General features: G+C 52.8%; 8 protein-coding genes across 8 annotated transcripts; 3 read left to right on the top strand and 5 right to left on the bottom strand.

Annotated features, from left to right (window-relative positions):
- Positions 1-96: 96 nt before the first annotated feature.
- On the top strand, positions 97-2333 carry NUU61_000629 (succinate dehydrogenase [ubiquinone] flavoprotein subunit; the record flags this gene model as incomplete). The annotated part of the gene is made up of 6 exons (XM_056651213.1): positions 97-138; positions 195-249; positions 314-387; positions 440-603; positions 661-2049; positions 2114-2333. The coding sequence occupies 6 exons, from the start codon at positions 97-99 to the stop codon at positions 2331-2333; spliced, it is 1944 nt and encodes a 647-aa protein (XP_056516063.1).
- An 831-nt stretch (positions 2334-3164) lies between these two features.
- Positions 3165-4847, top strand: NUU61_000628 (uncharacterized protein; the record flags this gene model as incomplete). The annotated part of the gene is made up of 2 exons (XM_056651212.1): positions 3165-3771; positions 3865-4847. The coding sequence occupies 2 exons, from the start codon at positions 3165-3167 to the stop codon at positions 4845-4847; spliced, it is 1590 nt and encodes a 529-aa protein (XP_056516062.1).
- Positions 4848-5205: 358 nt separating this feature from the next.
- On the bottom strand, positions 5206-6731 carry NUU61_000627 (argininosuccinate lyase ARG4; the record flags this gene model as incomplete). The annotated part of the gene is made up of 3 exons (XM_056651211.1): positions 5206-5714; positions 5783-6613; positions 6677-6731. The coding sequence occupies 3 exons, from the start codon at positions 6729-6731 to the stop codon at positions 5206-5208; spliced, it is 1395 nt and encodes a 464-aa protein (XP_056516061.1).
- Positions 6732-7321: 590 nt separating this feature from the next.
- On the bottom strand, positions 7322-8638 carry NUU61_000626 (uncharacterized protein; the record flags this gene model as incomplete). The annotated part of the gene is made up of 1 exon (XM_056651210.1): positions 7322-8638. The coding sequence occupies one exon, from the start codon at positions 8636-8638 to the stop codon at positions 7322-7324; it is 1317 nt and encodes a 438-aa protein (XP_056516060.1).
- Positions 8639-9262: 624 nt separating this feature from the next.
- NUU61_000625 (uncharacterized protein) lies at positions 9263-10065 on the bottom strand (the record flags this gene model as incomplete). Its single annotated transcript, XM_056651209.1, has 2 exons — positions 9263-9870; positions 9969-10065. 2 exons carry the CDS (start codon positions 10063-10065, stop codon positions 9263-9265), a joined length of 705 nt encoding a protein of 234 aa, XP_056516059.1.
- Positions 10066-11145: 1080 nt separating this feature from the next.
- NUU61_000624 (uncharacterized protein) lies at positions 11146-11548 on the top strand (the record flags this gene model as incomplete). The annotated part of the gene is made up of 2 exons (XM_056651208.1): positions 11146-11175; positions 11249-11548. The coding sequence occupies 2 exons, from the start codon at positions 11146-11148 to the stop codon at positions 11546-11548; spliced, it is 330 nt and encodes a 109-aa protein (XP_056516058.1).
- A 2015-nt stretch (positions 11549-13563) lies between these two features.
- Positions 13564-13842, bottom strand: NUU61_000623 (uncharacterized protein; the record flags this gene model as incomplete). Its single annotated transcript, XM_056651207.1, has 1 exon — positions 13564-13842. One exon carries the CDS (start codon positions 13840-13842, stop codon positions 13564-13566), a length of 279 nt encoding a protein of 92 aa, XP_056516057.1.
- An 826-nt stretch (positions 13843-14668) lies between these two features.
- NUU61_000622 (uncharacterized protein) lies at positions 14669-16149 on the bottom strand (the record flags this gene model as incomplete). The annotated part of the gene is made up of 2 exons (XM_056651206.1): positions 14669-15894; positions 16023-16149. The coding sequence occupies 2 exons, from the start codon at positions 16147-16149 to the stop codon at positions 14669-14671; spliced, it is 1353 nt and encodes a 450-aa protein (XP_056516056.1).
- Positions 16150-16713: the final 564 nt, after the last annotated feature.

Genomic DNA, 16713 nt, shown 5'->3' with positions numbered 1-16713 from the left:
CTTTACTGCTCCTCACCTCTCCACAGCCCTCGGCAGACGGTGTCTTTATATCTCCCCTCTAGGCTCATTAGAGATTTTCTCTTTTGACCTGCCATCATGAGCTCCCTGAGCTTACGGAGCTTGGCTCCCGCGTCCAAGGTGTGTACTCCAATTGATTTCGGCCCGCGTGCCCACTAAAATGTGCGCTTCTCCAGGTTTCCCGTGCGTTGAGGGATCAAAGACGTCTCTTCTCGTCTTCACGGCCTGCAGGTACGTGTCGAATTGGCCCCCTTGTCGCCTACCCCGTTCGCACCACTAACCGAACTTCCGCCAGCCCGGATATGGGCCAACCAGCCGCTGCGCGCCAAGGAGGCCAATGGATATATTTCGGACAAGTACCCGGTCATTGTAAGCGGGTGTGAATGACATGGGATATGACGATTGTTTCTGACGAGCGCAGGATCACGAGTACGATGCCGTCGTCGTCGGTGCCGGTGGTGCCGGTCTGCGCGCGGCTTTCGGTCTGGCCGAAGCTGGTTTTAACACTGCCTGTGTTTCCAAGCTCTTCCCTACGAGAAGTCACACTGTCGCTGCCCAGGGTGGTATCAACGCGGCCCTTGGAAAGTAAGTCGCATTGAGTTTTGTTCTCATATGCCGAATTCGCAACTAATGGGCTTATAGCATGCACACCGATGACTGGAGATGGCACATGTACGATACAGTGAAGGGTTCTGATTGGCTTGGTGACCAGGATGCGATTCACTATATGACCCGCGAGGCACCCGCTAGTGTCCGCGAGCTCGAGGGTTACGGTTGCCCCTTCTCCCGGACCGAAGATGGACGTATCTACCAGCGTGCCTTCGGTGGTCAGTCCAAGGAGTTCGGCAAGGGTGGTCAGGCCTACCGCTGCTGTGCTGCCGCTGACCGAACCGGCCACGCCCTTCTGCACACCCTTTACGGCCAGTCGCTGCGCCACAACACCAACTACTTCATCGAGTATTTTGCTCTCGATCTCCTGATGGAGGACGGCGAGTGCCGCGGTATCATCGCCTATAACCAGGAGGATGGTACCCTCCACCGCTTCAAGGCTCACCACACGGTTCTCGCCACTGGTGGTTACGGCCGTGCCTACTTCAGCTGCACCTCGGCCCACACTTGCACCGGTGACGGTATGGCGATGGTCGCTCGTGCCGGTCTCCCCAACCAGGACCTGGAGTTCGTCCAGTTCCACCCGACTGGTATCTACGGTGCCGGTTGTTTGATCACAGAGGGCTCTCGTGGTGAGGGTGGCTACCTGCTCAACTCGGAGGGTGAGCGTTTCATGGAGCGATACGCCCCGACTGCCAAGGATCTGGCCTCGCGTGACGTTGTGTCTCGGTCTATGACTCTCGAAATTCGTGAGGGCCGTGGTGTCGGTCCTGAGAAGGACCACATCTACCTGCAGCTCAGCCACCTGCCCGCCGAGCTTCTCCACGAGCGTCTGCCCGGTATCTCCGAGACCGCCTCGATTTTCGCTGGTGTCGATGTTACCAAACAGCCCATCCCCGTCCTGCCCACCGTCCACTATAACATGGGTGGTATCCCCACCAAGTACACTGGCGAGGTTCTGAGCGTCGACGAGAACGGCAAGGACAAGGTCGTTCCCGGCCTGTACGCCTGCGGTGAGGCCGCCTGTGTGTCTGTGCACGGTGCCAACCGTCTGGGTGCCAACTCCCTACTCGACCTGATTGTTTTCGGTCGGGCCGTTTCGCACCGTGTCCGCGACATCGCTAGCCCTGGTGCGCCTCACAAGGAACTGGCCGCCGACGCGGGTGCCCAGTCGATCAAGGACCTCGACTTCGTCCGCACCGCTGACGGTCCCAAGTCGACCTTCGACATCCGTAACGCCATGCAGAAGGCCATGCAGACGGATGTCAGTGTGTTCCGTACCCAGGACAGCTTGGATGAGGGTGTTAGCCGTGTTGCCGAGATCGACCAGTGGTACTCGCAAGTCGGCACCAAGGACCGCAGCATGATCTGGAACTCCGACCTGGTGGAGACCCTTGAGCTCCGCAACCTGTTGACTTGCGCGTATGTATTCCCTGTGTGGAAAATCTGAGAACTACGTTGACTAACTTCTCTTCTTTCTTGACAGTACGCAAACTGCCGTGGCTGCCGCTAACCGCAAGGAGTCCCGTGGTGCCCACGCGCGGGAGGACTTCCCTGAGCGTGATGACGAGAACTGGATGAAGCACACTTTGACTTGGCAGAAGGAGGCCCACGGCAAGGTGGATCTGGACTACCGTTCCGTCGAGGACAAGACCCTGGACGAGAGCGAGTGCAAGCCGGTGCCGCCATTCAAGCGTGTGTACTAAGCCTGTTGCTTCGGAGGTCGGGAGGAGGAGACGAAGGATACCATGTTTCAGATGTCCGCTAGCGACGCCCGGTCCCAGCCACCTGGTTTCGGGTTGGAACCTCGCTGCGTGGCGTCGTTGTTCCACGGGGGAGTCGAAAAGAACCGTGTTTTCTATTGACTGTGTTACTTACCATCCTGTATAGCCATATTTTCTTTATCTAACAGGCGAAGAGTCGGGTGTACTGAGGTCTTCTCAGTTGGTCTCATATTGGATTGATTTTTCCTTTTTTTTCGGATTTTCTATTGCTTGATGTTCTTCGTATGGCACTTCTTTGTGCAAAGTTGAGGGTTCTCGAGAGACAAAGAACCGGGCACCCAGTCCCTGCTCACCTTCAAGTGACAACATCCTTGAGTGTAGACTCACACTAGCGGACCCGATCTGAGTTGCTGTTTAACACCGGTAACTGGCTTGTCAAGTGGTCATTAGCTCTTGATCTACATGACCCAACAGTCTCAATATGCAATGGCTGCTCACTTTGATGCTATAAATGGCGTATGTCTTCGCCATCGCCACCAGGGACCCCGGTCCCGATCTTGGGACAAAGAAGTTTCCTCGACGTCTTTGACCATCCGAGCTCCACTGCAGAGACGGTCAGGAATATCTATCGAAGCCATGGCTCCCCTTCGAGTACAGCCTGTCATTCTTGCTGAACTTGCGAGGACCCTTCTACCCTCGTCGTCGGTCGTTCCAAGGGCCTTTGGTCTAGTATACATTCTTTTTATTGTTTGATCTTCGCGTCTGATCACTTGCTCTCGTTTACTAATTTATTTTTCTCGGGCTGTCTAAAAAATGGACGTTTTGTTTCCTCGACAGGCCAACAGCTGCTCTGGAAGCAAGCAGTGGTATGTCTGTACGGCTGGGAGCTTTCGTGGATGCTGCTCCAGTGATCCTTGTACGAGGGGCGTCTGTCCGGATGATGAATCGGTATCTTCTTCATCGACGACTACCTCTACCCCCTCGTCGGAGTCATCAGCCGACACAGACTCTTTGACCTTTTGGACCACGGTGAACAGCCGCACCGGGGGCGCGGCGACTATCACAACAGAATCCCCAACTACCTCGCCCACGGCTTCGACTACAGACGCCAAAATTACCAGTCTGGTGAAACCCAGCACTAGTGCCGCTGCAGGTACCACGACACTCACTTCATCCAGTGCAGCAGGTGCCAGATCCGCCAGCCATGCAGGCCTTATCGGCGGAGTAGTGGGAGGCATCGCAGCATTGGTCCTCTGCACTCTTTTGATCTTCTGCTGGCGCCGCAAGAAGCGCGCGAAAAGGTTCACACTCCTCAGATGGCAGAAATCCGGATCGAGTCAACCCCATTATGATCCAGATATGGCCTTCAACATGAAGGGAGACTTCTCCCCATCATTCAATGAGACCAGTCGGTTGAATGGTGAGCAACGTCTTATTATCAAAAGCCCAATATCATCCCCACACACAAGACTTGCAGAGTATTGATCGATCTGCTATACTATACACTATCCAGACTCATCTCCCAATCGCCCACCATCAGCCCCATCAGCCACGGGCTCGCACACGAACCCGAACACACTGCACGCCGAGTCCCTGCCGAGTAGCCTCAGCAACACCGCCACCAACAACAACAGCGCCAGGGGTCTAGCTATAGGAGCAGCGTCCGTATCCTCAGCAACGCTAACCTCCCAGTCTTTGCGCGGCCTCCCCGTTCTCCCACCCATCATCCCAACCTCCAGCGAGGTCTTCGCCTCCATTCCCAGCCGCGTAGGCCTCACCCCCGAGCTCCCAGACACGGGATTCTACCGCCAGCGCGCCGAACTAGCCCCGCACTCACAGAGCGAACTAATCAACGTGCCGCTGGACCAGCGCCGACGCAGAAACCCGCTGCGCCGGCATTCGAAACTCGCCGGCGACGAGGAAAAGAGAAAGAAGAAGGAAAAGTTCTCTTCTTCTTCTTCCTCATCAACTTCTTCTCGGTCTCGCGATTCACCTGCTATCCCTTCGAGCGTGGCGAGTCCAAGCAGCTGTAGTATCAGCAGCGCTAATAGCCCCGGTCTCGCAACCCGCCACACAGCTCGAAGAGTGGTTACCGCAGACGGAGTCGTACTGGGCGCGAACCTGGATTTCTTTCCCGGTGGACCGCACTCTGTTTTCGAAAGTCAATGTCAAAGTCAGGAGCAGGGACAAAGCCGCAAAACGAAGAACAGCGAGTGCGGCTCCAAGAATCATGTCATGAGCTTCATGCACTATGATAGTGATGTTGAGCTGGGAGAAGGAGGGTTCGTGGGGCATGCTGCCGTTTCATCGGACAGGAGTGCTTTCCAGACTGCGGCGTCCGGGTCGTCTCCTGCGCTGACTATGCCGACGCTGGAGGAGCAAGTCTCTTCGCCTTCCGGTGAGGCGTTGGCGGCTAATGAGGCTGGTGGCTATTCGCCTGAGAAGGATGTTAAAACGCCCTCTGGGACGATTGGGTTGGACGTTCGTGGGGAATGAGGTTGAAAAAAATAGATCGCCGTGCTGGTTATACTGGTGGCAGCTGTGCTTTTTATGTTCATGGCACCCTCGATCTGAGGCTATGCTTGTAATTGATGGGGGGGTGTTAATGTAACTGGTTGTGGCAATTCCCTTGTTTTGTTTCTCATGTTGATATTCCTGTCTGTGCTATCAAAACCTGTGGATTTGCAATATACACCAACGTGAACTTCAATATACCAAGGCGATGATAGGAGAAAAGAAGAGTGTGATGTATCCATTGTTCTTTTTATCTAACCGAAAAACCCCCGACATGGCTCTTTGTCACATACTATGAAACTTCGTACGAGAGATCCTTTCGTCACGAGGCAAAAGATATCTACAGCAGGCTCTTCAGCACAGAGGTCTGCTCAATAACCGCGCGTCTGCTAGTGCCACCAATAGCGTCCTTAAGCTCAACAGCACGCTCGTAGTCCAGACAAGCCTGGACATCCTCGTCGAAGCGGGCATCGATAGTCTGGAGCTGGGCCAGGGACAGCGTGTCCATGGGGACGCTCTGGTTCTCAGCCAGGGCGACAACACGGCCAGAAATGTGGTGGCCCTCGCGGAAGGGGACGCCCTTGCGGACGAGATAATCGGCGATCTCGGTGGCCAGCATCTCCGGGGCGAGCGCGGCGCTCATCTTCTCCGGGATGGCGGTCAGGGTGGACAGCACGCCCGTGCCGATCTGAATGCTGTCGCTGACGGTCTTGATGTGGTCCAGCAGGGGCTCGACGCTCTCCTGCAGGTCCTTGTTGTAGGTTGTGGGCAGGCCCTTGATGGTGCACATCAGGCCGGCCATCTGGCCGAAGGCGCGGCCGGCCTTGCCGCGCAGCAGCTCCAGGCTGTCTATTAAAGTATTAATGTCAGCAAACTAATTAAGAATTTGATAGAGCAAAACAACAAGGAAAACCAACCAGCGTTCTTCTTCTGCGGCATCAACGAAGATCCGGTCGAGTAGGCATCCGACAGGCGCACAAAGCCAAACTCCAGACTGCTGTAGATGATCAAGTCCTCGGCCCAGCGCGAGATCTTGAGCATGAACGAGCTGCCCCACTGCATAGTCTCCATGGCGAAATCACGGTCCCCGACCGCGTTCATGGAGTTGTACAACAGACCATCAAAGCCGAGCTCCTTGGCCATGGCCTCGCGGTCAATCTGGAACGGGTTGCCAGCCAGGGCACCAGTGCCGAGCGGGCTGCGGTTAACACGGCGGATAACCTCACGCAAACGTTGCAGCTCGCTCGCAAAGGCGGTAGCGTGGGACAGCATCCAGTGGGACCAGCGCACGGGCTGGGCCTTCTGCAGGTGGGTGTAGCCGGGCATGATGTAGTCGATTTCCTGCTCGGCGCGGGCGACAGAGACCTTGATCAGGTCGCACAGGCAGTTCTCAATGGCACGCAGCTCATCGCGCAGCCACAGGCGCATGTCGGTGGCGATCTGCTCGTTGCGCGAGCGGCCCGTGTGCAGCTTGCCGCCGATTTCCTTGCCGACAATCTCGCCCAGGCGGCGCTCGTTGGCCGTGTGGATGTCCTCGTCATTCTCCTTGGCCTCGAAGGTGTTGGTGCGCCATTCCTCGGCGATCTGCTGGAACCCGCGCTCGATCTCGGCGAACTCGTGCGGCGTCAGGATGCCGGACTTGGTGTTGGCGCGGGCAAAGGCAATCGACCCGGCAATGTCCTGCCTCCACAGGATGCGGTCGTAGGGCAGGGACATGTTGTACTGTACCATGAGGGGGTCAAGGCCCTCTGTCCGAATGAGTCAATGGAGGGGTTGGGAGACATGGGGATGTGGGATATCGAGGAACTCACGGGTGAACCGGCCTCCCCAGAGCATGTTTTCGGCGACACCTTTGGAATTGCTCATTGTGAAGAATAGGAAGATATTCAATGGCTGAGAATAGGAAGGGAAGAAAGAAGAAAACAGCGAAATCAATAATTCGATGCACCGCTTCCACGGGGCACCCGATCATCGGCACGCTAGTCCAGATTGGGGCAGATTGACAGTGTGGCCTGAGGCCACCCCTATACTTGCTAATCAACAGTAGCAGGTGATAGACTGGCTATAGAAAAAAATATAGATTCTAATTTTCGCATGGATTCAAAGCTCATTTACCATCAATTTTCAGGACACACACCAACATCGTGGTCCGCATCTCCTACCAAACGGACTGATCCTCCAGCTGTCAGAAGCATCCACAACAAGACTCGACAAGTCATCGAAGCGAGAGAATATGAGGGACATGGCTGGTAAAGGGAAAACAAAAACTTAGTCTTCACCGCAGAAAAACACCACACGGCCAAAATTCATGTGTGCAAACTGTCATCATAATGTCCAAGTACTAACGACTTCTAATGACAATATCTAAATGTATACAATCCAACTCAGTACTACTCCAGGTGACTGACGCTTCCAAGTATCAACACCCAAAGGTCTACGGCACGTCAAATACCTTGTTAATCACACAACTCAATGCACGTCCAGACTACGGTGGTCAGGGGCCTCCCACCAATCTTGTCCATGACCCTGCGACTGGCCTGGTTCCGCTGAGCCACTTCGGTATGCACCCAGTCCCCGATAGGGTTCTGCGACAAGCCATATTGCGCAGCGGCACTACCACTACCATAGATGCCGTCTGGAGCCATTTCCCGACGCATCACCTCCTTGGACAGCCGGAACGCAATGCCACGGCCACGATGCTCCGGCTCGACATGCAGCGTCGCCAGTGCCCCATCGGTCCCGAGGAAAGCCCAGGCAATAGGCATCTCGTCCGGGGCATCTTCACTCTTCACATCCTTGAACTGGCCCTCCAAAGAAGGCTCAGAGTCATAATAAACGGCTACACCCGGCATAGAGGACAGCTGCTTCCGAGAGCGCGGAATATGAGTCCGGCTCTGCACCAGATCCAACTGCGACGGAAGCACGCCAACTCGTCCGCGACGGTCATGGTAGCGATACCCCGGCGGCAAATCCAGCTCGGCAGTATCATTCTCAGACTCTCCACCTTCTGGACAAAACACCTCTCGTGGGAACACATACTTGTAGTACGGCGGGAAATCGACACGATGAACCCGAAGCCCGGCCAAAGGGTACGAGCCCGGGTACGAGCCGGACTGCTGCAGAAGCGCGAAGAGACCCGTATGCAGGCTGCCCAGCAGAAAGGCGAGTGGGTCAGGTGGGGGGATCAGGGGGACGGCAGGATGATTAGGTTGAGGATTGTTTTGGATTGGGCTGGTTCCCGCGGCAGCAGATGCGGGCTGCAGAGATGACAGGTAGATCGGACGCAGGTACGCTTTGACATAGGACAATAAGGCCAATAGCTGGGCCCGGGCGCGCGCTAGGACCAGCGGGCTGGTAGCAAGGGTGGACACCCTTAAATGATCATCATCATCGGCAGGAGTAGTAGTAGCAGTAGTAGCATGCTGATCATGATGATGAGGATCGGCAGCCTTATTAGTATGATAATGGGAATCAGTCTGACTAGTCGCTGGGTTGACAGGGCCGATCGGCTCGTTTGACGTGTGCTCCGCTTCCAGGCTGGAATACACGACCATCTGGGTCTCGCGACCGCGGAATAGATCCACTTGCGCCGCCAGCCACGGCTGCTCAGGGGTTGCGCCCGGCGGGAACGTCGCTAGGATCTTGGCCGTGGCCGATGGGTACACAAGCCCATGCTGGATGCGGCGGAGGACTGTACTGGAATACGGGAGGTGTGACACGAGATGCGGGATTATCTGCGCATCATGCTCGTAGATGCAATCCTGCGACTCCATCGTGGTCGGGGAGGGGAAAGAAAAAAGAGAGAAAGAGAGATCTGGAAATCAGAATATCGGGGGCACGCTGCCGAGGCGGGTTGTGGGAAAGGTTTAACTGAAAGAAGTTGGGAATTGACAGGTTGAATGATGTTTTCAGGGCGTGGCCGACTGAGTCAGACTTGATGCTGCCCTCGAGGTCGGCGTTAGTACACGAGTCATGCTACCAGCGCCTTATTCATGGATCCATCCTAATATCTACATCGGTGTTTCTTGACAGAATACTCTGTACATCTGGACATGACATTCTTGACACTCAATACTTGACATTCACTATTTGTCAGTCTGGTCTGTGCCTGTGGCGGTGCGACTATCGATTTTGACAGACTGGGGATCCGCGGGCGATCACTGTCAGGAATCCTTTTCTACGCCAATCACACGGGGTATCATCAAATATATATATCAATCAAATTCACTATGCGTGTCAATCACTGAATAGAAAAAACCCAATCGAAATTGTCTCTGCAGGGGTCAACGCCGGAAATACTCCTCGACACAAGGGACTTTTCTCCTTCGCAAAAAAAAAGAAAATCAGGACAAAAGAAAATATAGGTCATAATCTCATCACAGGCACACATCCCTCAGCTACCAGGGACTTCGTGCCCCCACCATCCAATCCTCCATGGCCAACCATTCACTCCACCGGGCTTCAGCCATGCGGATCTCATCCTCGGACGGGTCGCGCAAGGGTCGCAAGAACGGGGTTTGCTCATCGGGCAGAATATCATAGGCGGTCTTGGTGGATGCCCAGCCACCACTCTTTGCAGCGAAAAGGTAGTTGGCGCGCTCCTGCTTGTAGATACAGCCGACGCCGGCCTCCCAGTTGTCGCCGAAGAAAGCGCGCATAACAACAGGCGAGTCCTGGGCCGTAACAATCAAGCGACGAAGGTACGGCCGGAGAGAAACAAACGGTGACGACACCGGTGCACTTGATCCGGGGACTGGATCCGACGGCTGCTGGCAGGGCAGGCGGATGTTGATAAAGGCGGCCACCGACTGGACCGTGGACGTGTGCTGACTGCACTCGACAAAGTACTGCACACAGCCCTTGTAGTGTGGGAACCAGCCCGTGGGATCGACGCGCCCAAACTCGCCGTCATACAGAACCGCGTGCGCATCGGGATGGGTCATTCCCTCGTCGAGAGTGTGGTGCCCACGCCTGTCCGCGATGCGTTCAGCTTCTCGCTCGGACCCTGGACCGCGGGGGAAGATATCTCAGAATACAAGCCACACATAACTACTAGTGTAACCAGCAGAAGGAGGGAAGAGGGAAAATGACAGAAAAACTTACCTGAAGCGAGATGCTCGCGCAAGTAGGGATCGCGTAGGTCCATAGGCTGAGAGCTTTCCCAGTACTCTCTTCCGGAACCCTGCATGCTCAGAGACATGGTCGACAGTCGACATGTGTAGAGGAAACAAGACACAAGAGAGAAGAGTCTTTGGTTTAAGACAGATGAAAAGACTTGAACACAAAGTGGGATGGAAGTTGAGGCATGGGAGGAGATGGAGGGGCCCTTATAGTTTGGCGGGCCATGACGGAACGACCGAGACCACCAAGGGTCGGTGTGCCAAAAAAAAAAAAAAAAAAACCAGTTGAAGATCAAGGGCTAGTTCGGCTTTCGGAGGGGAGAAGGGTGGAGTAGCCGGGGGAGAGCTATACACCAGCCACATTAGAGCTTGAGCCACTATTTTCACTAGCCACGGAGTGGCCGAGCGTGTGGCTCGTGCGTCTTTCCTCAAATAGCAAGGGGTCTGTGGCGGTGCATTGTTGGTCCTCATGACGCTGCCAATAGTCCCACTTAGTCTGCCTGACTATTACCTACCTCCCCCCAGTCTTCAGGGATCCAGGAATGATTTGGAAGCTAGTGGCAGATCCCATCTCGCACACGGATACTAGTTTAGGTCATTTGTTGATCCCAGCCCTACCTTACTCATCCACTCTGTACTGACCTTGAAACTAGTTTTTCTACGTCAACTCATGCACCCCACCGGTCTTCTGCATCAGACTTGCTTCCCCAACGTGGGAAGACCTGCAAGGGGAGAGAGGATATGCCCGTGCAGGGGTATGATTTGAATTTGGTTGAACATGACAAAAAAAAATCTGATTCGAATGTGATCTGCACTTTACGAGAAAATCCTGATCTTCTCTCGGCCCCCGACCGATCGGTTACATCGAAGCCTGCGCTCGGGCTTCGCCGTGCACCCAATGACACCCAGCTCGGTCATGGGGCCGTGGGGCGATGGAGACCCGGGATCCTGGACACACCCAAATCCTATCTATCGACGAAGAGAGCAACTAGCCCACCCACCTTGACGTCTGAACTCACTTTCCCCCCCGGGGGCTGTTGAGGCTGGGCTGAGGCTTGCACCTCGATTTTAAATGCAGCGGATCTTGCTGTATCTCAACAACAGCTTCTGCATCTTTCAAGGTTGTTTCGTCTGCTTTAGTCTACGACTTACTGTCCATCATGAGCTACAAGACCAACTATGAGCTCTACGTGAGTTGCCTCTTGCACACTCTCTTGCTTTTTCTTTGTTTCGTTTTTCCTTTAACATTTTATTCTGATCTAGACTCGAGCAAGCATCGATAGTAGACGCTCGCCGCCACCAGATGAACTCCTCTCCCCGTTGGCAACGCTCTACCCGCATGTCACTGCCCTGCAGCCGCAATACAACCCCAACAGCTGCACCTTTACCGGCTACCGCCACACGGGTTACTGGGCAGCCGCCTATACGACTCAACCTCTCGAAGAACCTTTGATCCCAACACGACGCGGCAGTGAACAACCATGTGGCTTCATGTCCAAGCTTCGTCGACTCCTCAGCCGAGACCAACTAAAATACCGGCGGGGGTCCAATGCAACTACATGAAGTGCTTGGGCCTTTTCCATTCATTTCACCATACATCCACCGACCAACTTCTTTCTCGAACTTCATTCAGACCACATCGTTCTTTTTGAATCCGTGAATATTCTCTGTCACTCAGGCTCTACGAGGAATCCTGATCTGATTTACTCTTATTTCTTTTGTCTTTTTTTTTCTTGTGGTTTGCTCTGGATTCTCAAGAGTGCAAGCTTTCATGTCATTTACACTTCTTTTCTTTACTGCTCTTAGGGAAGCGATGGTTAGCGTGGAGTTCTATGGGGTTCACGGGCAATATCTAAGATGGATTGATTTTTGATACTTCCATTCTGACGGGCATGTTATGGTGACTGCATTTTGGAATCTGATGTATATAGATGGTTGAATATATGCTAGAAACAGCTACATAAATATGGTTTCGGCAGCATCTATTCCTAGCCAAAGCATCCATTCCTACAATATCTACCTTCTCTACTTACGTGTAGATAGTCAATCTCTCGCTAGATCACGTCACAATGTAATCGACCAACGCCCTGCGGATCAACGGGTACTCCCCGAAATCAAATCAAATCTTTTTAGGGTTTTTAGGGTGAGTGTGAGTCTATAGATAGAAGCAAATTGCTACCGTAGCAGATGTGACACGAGAGGGTATGACCCGGGAATCCCCCCCAATCCTCATTACTCGCATTGACCCCGGCGCTAAACATCGCTCTCACCCCAGCTACAGCCAGCAATGATCGCCCGCCTCCGCACCGGCTCGACGCATCAACTGCTTGAATCTGTCATCCATAGTTCAATCCATGGATGTCATCCACTAGAGCAATTCAAATCAATTCCGTTTTTTTTTTTTTCCCTTCCTATCTCGTTATATATATTTAGATACTTAGACATTATAGACAGAATCCATGGACTAAAATACCCATACAGTTCAGGGGCAAAACCGAGGGGGCTCTGAACCTTGTTTCGGGGTTTGGTGGGGGAGAGGGCCGAGCCGTGAAGATCAATAATTCTTTTTTATTTTTTAAAATATCATATTATATCAATGCAATAATAGAATTATATCATTTGACCTCTTGACTTTTGACTTTCTCCTGCATCATACGGTATTTGAGATAACCTACCAGCCCATTAGCGCTTGGTACCTACATTGGCCTCATGCCCCGGGGAGGATCTTACGTGCTACCAAACTCTTAGCAAGGCTCCTACAGAGATACACACCCATAGACAGCGATAGATTTGTCTTTTTCTTTTCTTTTTCGCTTTTCTGTCTCCCCGGTGCATGGATCACTACTCAAACTACCGAGTTAATACCTGGCCCCTCTACCTGTTTCTCTCTCCTCCCCGGGGCACACACCCATCCATCCAGGAACCCTGTCGATCAGCCCGCCCATGGCGTAGGTGGTCCCCTCCCGGGTGATCGACCCGGGCGCCGGTGAGTGTGGATAGTAAAATAAAATAAAGGGTGATATGGAGACAGTAGCAGAAACTGAAATCAAATCAATTAAAATAACAGTCATAAATTATAAATCATGGTGAAACATCCATGGGGTGTTTATCTGGACTTCCGATCGATCGATCCGGGTGACAATCACCCGAGTTCCTGCATTGATTCGAGACATCTTTGTCCCCTCAACACTCGGGAGCAGGGGGGAGTCTTTCTCCAGCGAGAAAGTGGAGAGTCCTTGCGATTTGATTTCCGGCGGGTAGGGCTGAGCTCACGCCACTTTCTGGCGCCACAGCGTGCCTTTCGGATATTTGATATATTTGATATTATTATACTCCTGCATATATTGATATATGTATGTGCTTTATATTAGATTTGTGCTCGGGGCTTTCTATGATTTTATCCATGGAATCATCCATCCAAAAGATCCCATTTCCATGTTCCACACACAATGACCCAAATATATAGTTTGAAATCCATTCTAAACAACAACAGATCACTAGGAATCAAGAATCGGAAGACCAATAATATCAGAAAAAAAATATATACATCAGTCATAACTATAAAGGTAATCAATCCACTAGTCGTCCGAATAAGTATCCTCCTCATACCTCAGATCCAACTCTTCCCACACATACCGGACACACTCAATCTTTTTCATCGCAACCGCCTGAGATGGAGTGAGATAAGTACTGTACACCTGATACTCGACGGCATCGTGGACACTCTCGCTCCCAGCACTATTGTCAAACCCCTTGACTTGCTCGTTGAATTGCGCACGGGATGTGCCATCTTTAGTGGTGATCACAAATAACTTGACCGAGGGTGATAGATCTTGCGGCTTGGTGCTGTGTGGCATGGTGGTTGAAAGGAAGTGAGGAGTTTGTTGGGCTGTGTGTGGCAATGGTTATTTGTTGATCTTAGAGGATGTCTCGATAGGGCTTACCTTTAGGTGGGAATGAGTTAGGAATCCAGAAATAGGGGTTAGGAAAGCTTGGAAGGGTAGTTGAGGGGTATATTTCTAGATATTCTTGAAATCTATCTGTTGACACCATGGCGATGAGTCACGGTGGAAATCTCACTACCTAAGTAGTACCTTCTGTTCAAGGTTATCTATCTACATTTCATGCCTTGACTATAATTTTCTATCGAAGAGCGAGAAATCCACTTACGAATGGACCCATATTAGCTCTTATATAGACTTGAATAGTCAAGACAAAGCTAGCATCAACATAGGTTGAGTGGGCCATCTATAGATGATTTGGAGGCGGGCAGTTACCAATTTGATTACAGCATAAATTAAGATACTTGGCACATATGAAATAAAGCCATAGTGAAAAGAGGGTATAGATGAAGATTCAGAACCAAAGACACACGAAAAAAAGTGCAATGCTCAATAAGGACAGCCAACTAGAAGAGAAAACAGACAAAGAAAAAAGCATAGCGCCAGTTTTTCCTGCTGAGAGGGTTCAGAAAATCCACAAACACAAGATGTACGGTATTGCCTGGTCGTAGAAAAAGAGAGACCATTGATCCCCAAGTAGAAAGAAGAAGAGAAAGAACCGTTCAACTGGTCCACAAAATTGCGCCGCCCCATCTTCTGTCAGCTTATTAGAACGCTTGTCATCAGCATTTCATATCATCTGAACCATTTCTTGACGTCGTGATCGTGCATTTGCAATCATTTAGGCCAGGCTCGCAGACCCGGCAGCAGCTGTTCCCCAGCGCAGCCGCTTGAGCCCTCCCCGGACAGCTTCTTGGCCACACGCTGCCGAGGACCGGGCACCGGGGACTCCCCCCTCACCCATGACCCCTACTTCAGTCCGGCCGACCTCACGGCCAAGCATGTACCCTGCCGAAAAGCTAATGGCTGAGAATAAAACAACCACACCAGCACTGATGACCCAGGTCATAATCGTCGGGCTAGGCGGGGTAGTCGAATCGGCCAGGCTTGCACGACGACTCTTTTTATGCATGGTGTTGCGGTCCTTGGGAAAACTGGACCGTCGTTTGACTTTGGGTGCAACGGAACCAGGCACCGCCATTGGAGGTTGTGGATGTCGCCGAGGCTGGGGTTGTCCAGCAGACGGGCTTGGTTCTGTATACCGGGGCGACGGGGCTTCCTCGTCGCCACTTTCCTCGCCCATAGCAACAGACTCACCCACGAGCCGGAACGAGGATGGATGTGCGGTTCGCGGAGGATTGACCGAGGAGGGCTGAGGGTCTGGTTTGGGCAGCCCTCGTGCAGCAGCAGCACACGAAAGGAGAGTGGAGAGGCTGGCACGCAGGGCGGCATCGTGATCAGCATGGTGGGAAGGCGAGATCATACTGTAAGGGCTATGCTGGGACTGAGGGCGGCGTGACGAGTGTATGCTGGGATATGATTCTCTTCGAACGGCGGTCCGCCGACTTGAGTTAGACAAAACACTTGGCTGAGAGCGGCGCGAGTCGGTAGGGCGAGTCCAAGAAGGATCTTGTGTGGCCGGGGGATGCGTAAAAACATTGGGTTGCGGCACAAACGGAGACGGGCTAATGCCCATGCCCAAGGCGGTTGAAGTATCATCCTCATCATCACTGGAAGTCGCATCCGAATTGGACGGTGGTTCAGACCGGGCAGGCAACGGAGTGTGCAGGGGAGGTCGGATCTCTTCATTTGAGCTGCCCAGGGCCCGATCCGACTCACTCTCGCTCGCTTCATATTCCTCCTGGCTGCTACTGGCCTCCCGCGACGAGTAGTCCACCTGGGCGGTGGTGACGGCCGCCAAATGTTGCAGGCGGCGACGGCGACTTCGACGCTGGTATGCCCCTGTCTCGTGATGCTCGACCTGTAGACCAGTGGTGATAATGTCATCGGTGGCAGCGGAGGACAAGGATGAAGACGACGGCTGCGATGAGACTTCGATCCAAGAGTCTATGTAATACTGGAGTGAGTACATGGCGTGCGAACTAGTAGAAGCGAACAGTGTATATGCATGTCGAACCTAGATCGACAGGGGAGACGAGGATACAGGCTGAAATATAAAAAGGACTCGAACATACCCTCTGATCTCATGGCGGCTGCACCGGATGGGCGTGACTGACCACGACTCTGGCCATCGCGCGTCATCCGACTTGCGGCTCTGGACTCAGGCACCTGACCCAGCAGGTCGCAGTGATTTGGTTGCATGGCCAGTGTAGGATGGAAGGGGATATATGTGAAGGGGAGATAGAAGAAATAAAGAAAATAAGACAACGAGCTGGGATCAGGCCACCCGGTGCTGGGAACTAGGGAGCGGTCAGCGTGGGGAAGATCAATGAAGATCTCTTATCAGTGGAGACATCCACTGGACTTTATCGCTGCCTAAAAGCACAGGCGGGAACTCGTTTCCAGGTGTGCAGACTCGGAAGTAGCCACAAAGATGTCTGCGGAGATATTGGCGGGCACGGACTCGAAGAAAAAGAACCTTGGGAACTTGCGAAGGGTGAAGTGGATGATGAGGTGATCAGCAGGCGGCACAGGTGATCTGCGGCCAAACGTGACGGGACGCGAGGGGCGCTCAAAGAAAATATGGGAGAAGTAAGAAAATCAGAGAATAACCTGATAAAAAAAAATGATATTAAATAGATATAAATTGAGCAGTGGAAATCATACTCCAATCAAAATATCAAAATAGAATTCCACGTCTTAGACAATTTACTGCATAAAAAGAAAAATGCGTTGGGCAGCGCAACGTGTCGGAGATCTCCATCG

Source organism: Penicillium alfredii (genome assembly GCF_028826965.1).
Source record: "Penicillium alfredii strain IBT 34128 chromosome Unknown utg000001l_segment0_segment0, whole genome shotgun sequence".
Lineage (NCBI taxonomy): Eukaryota > Fungi > Ascomycota > Eurotiomycetes > Eurotiales > Aspergillaceae > Penicillium > Penicillium alfredii.
The sequence above is the reverse complement of the archived record's forward strand: the minus strand, read 5'-3'. Positions and strand labels throughout refer to the sequence as shown.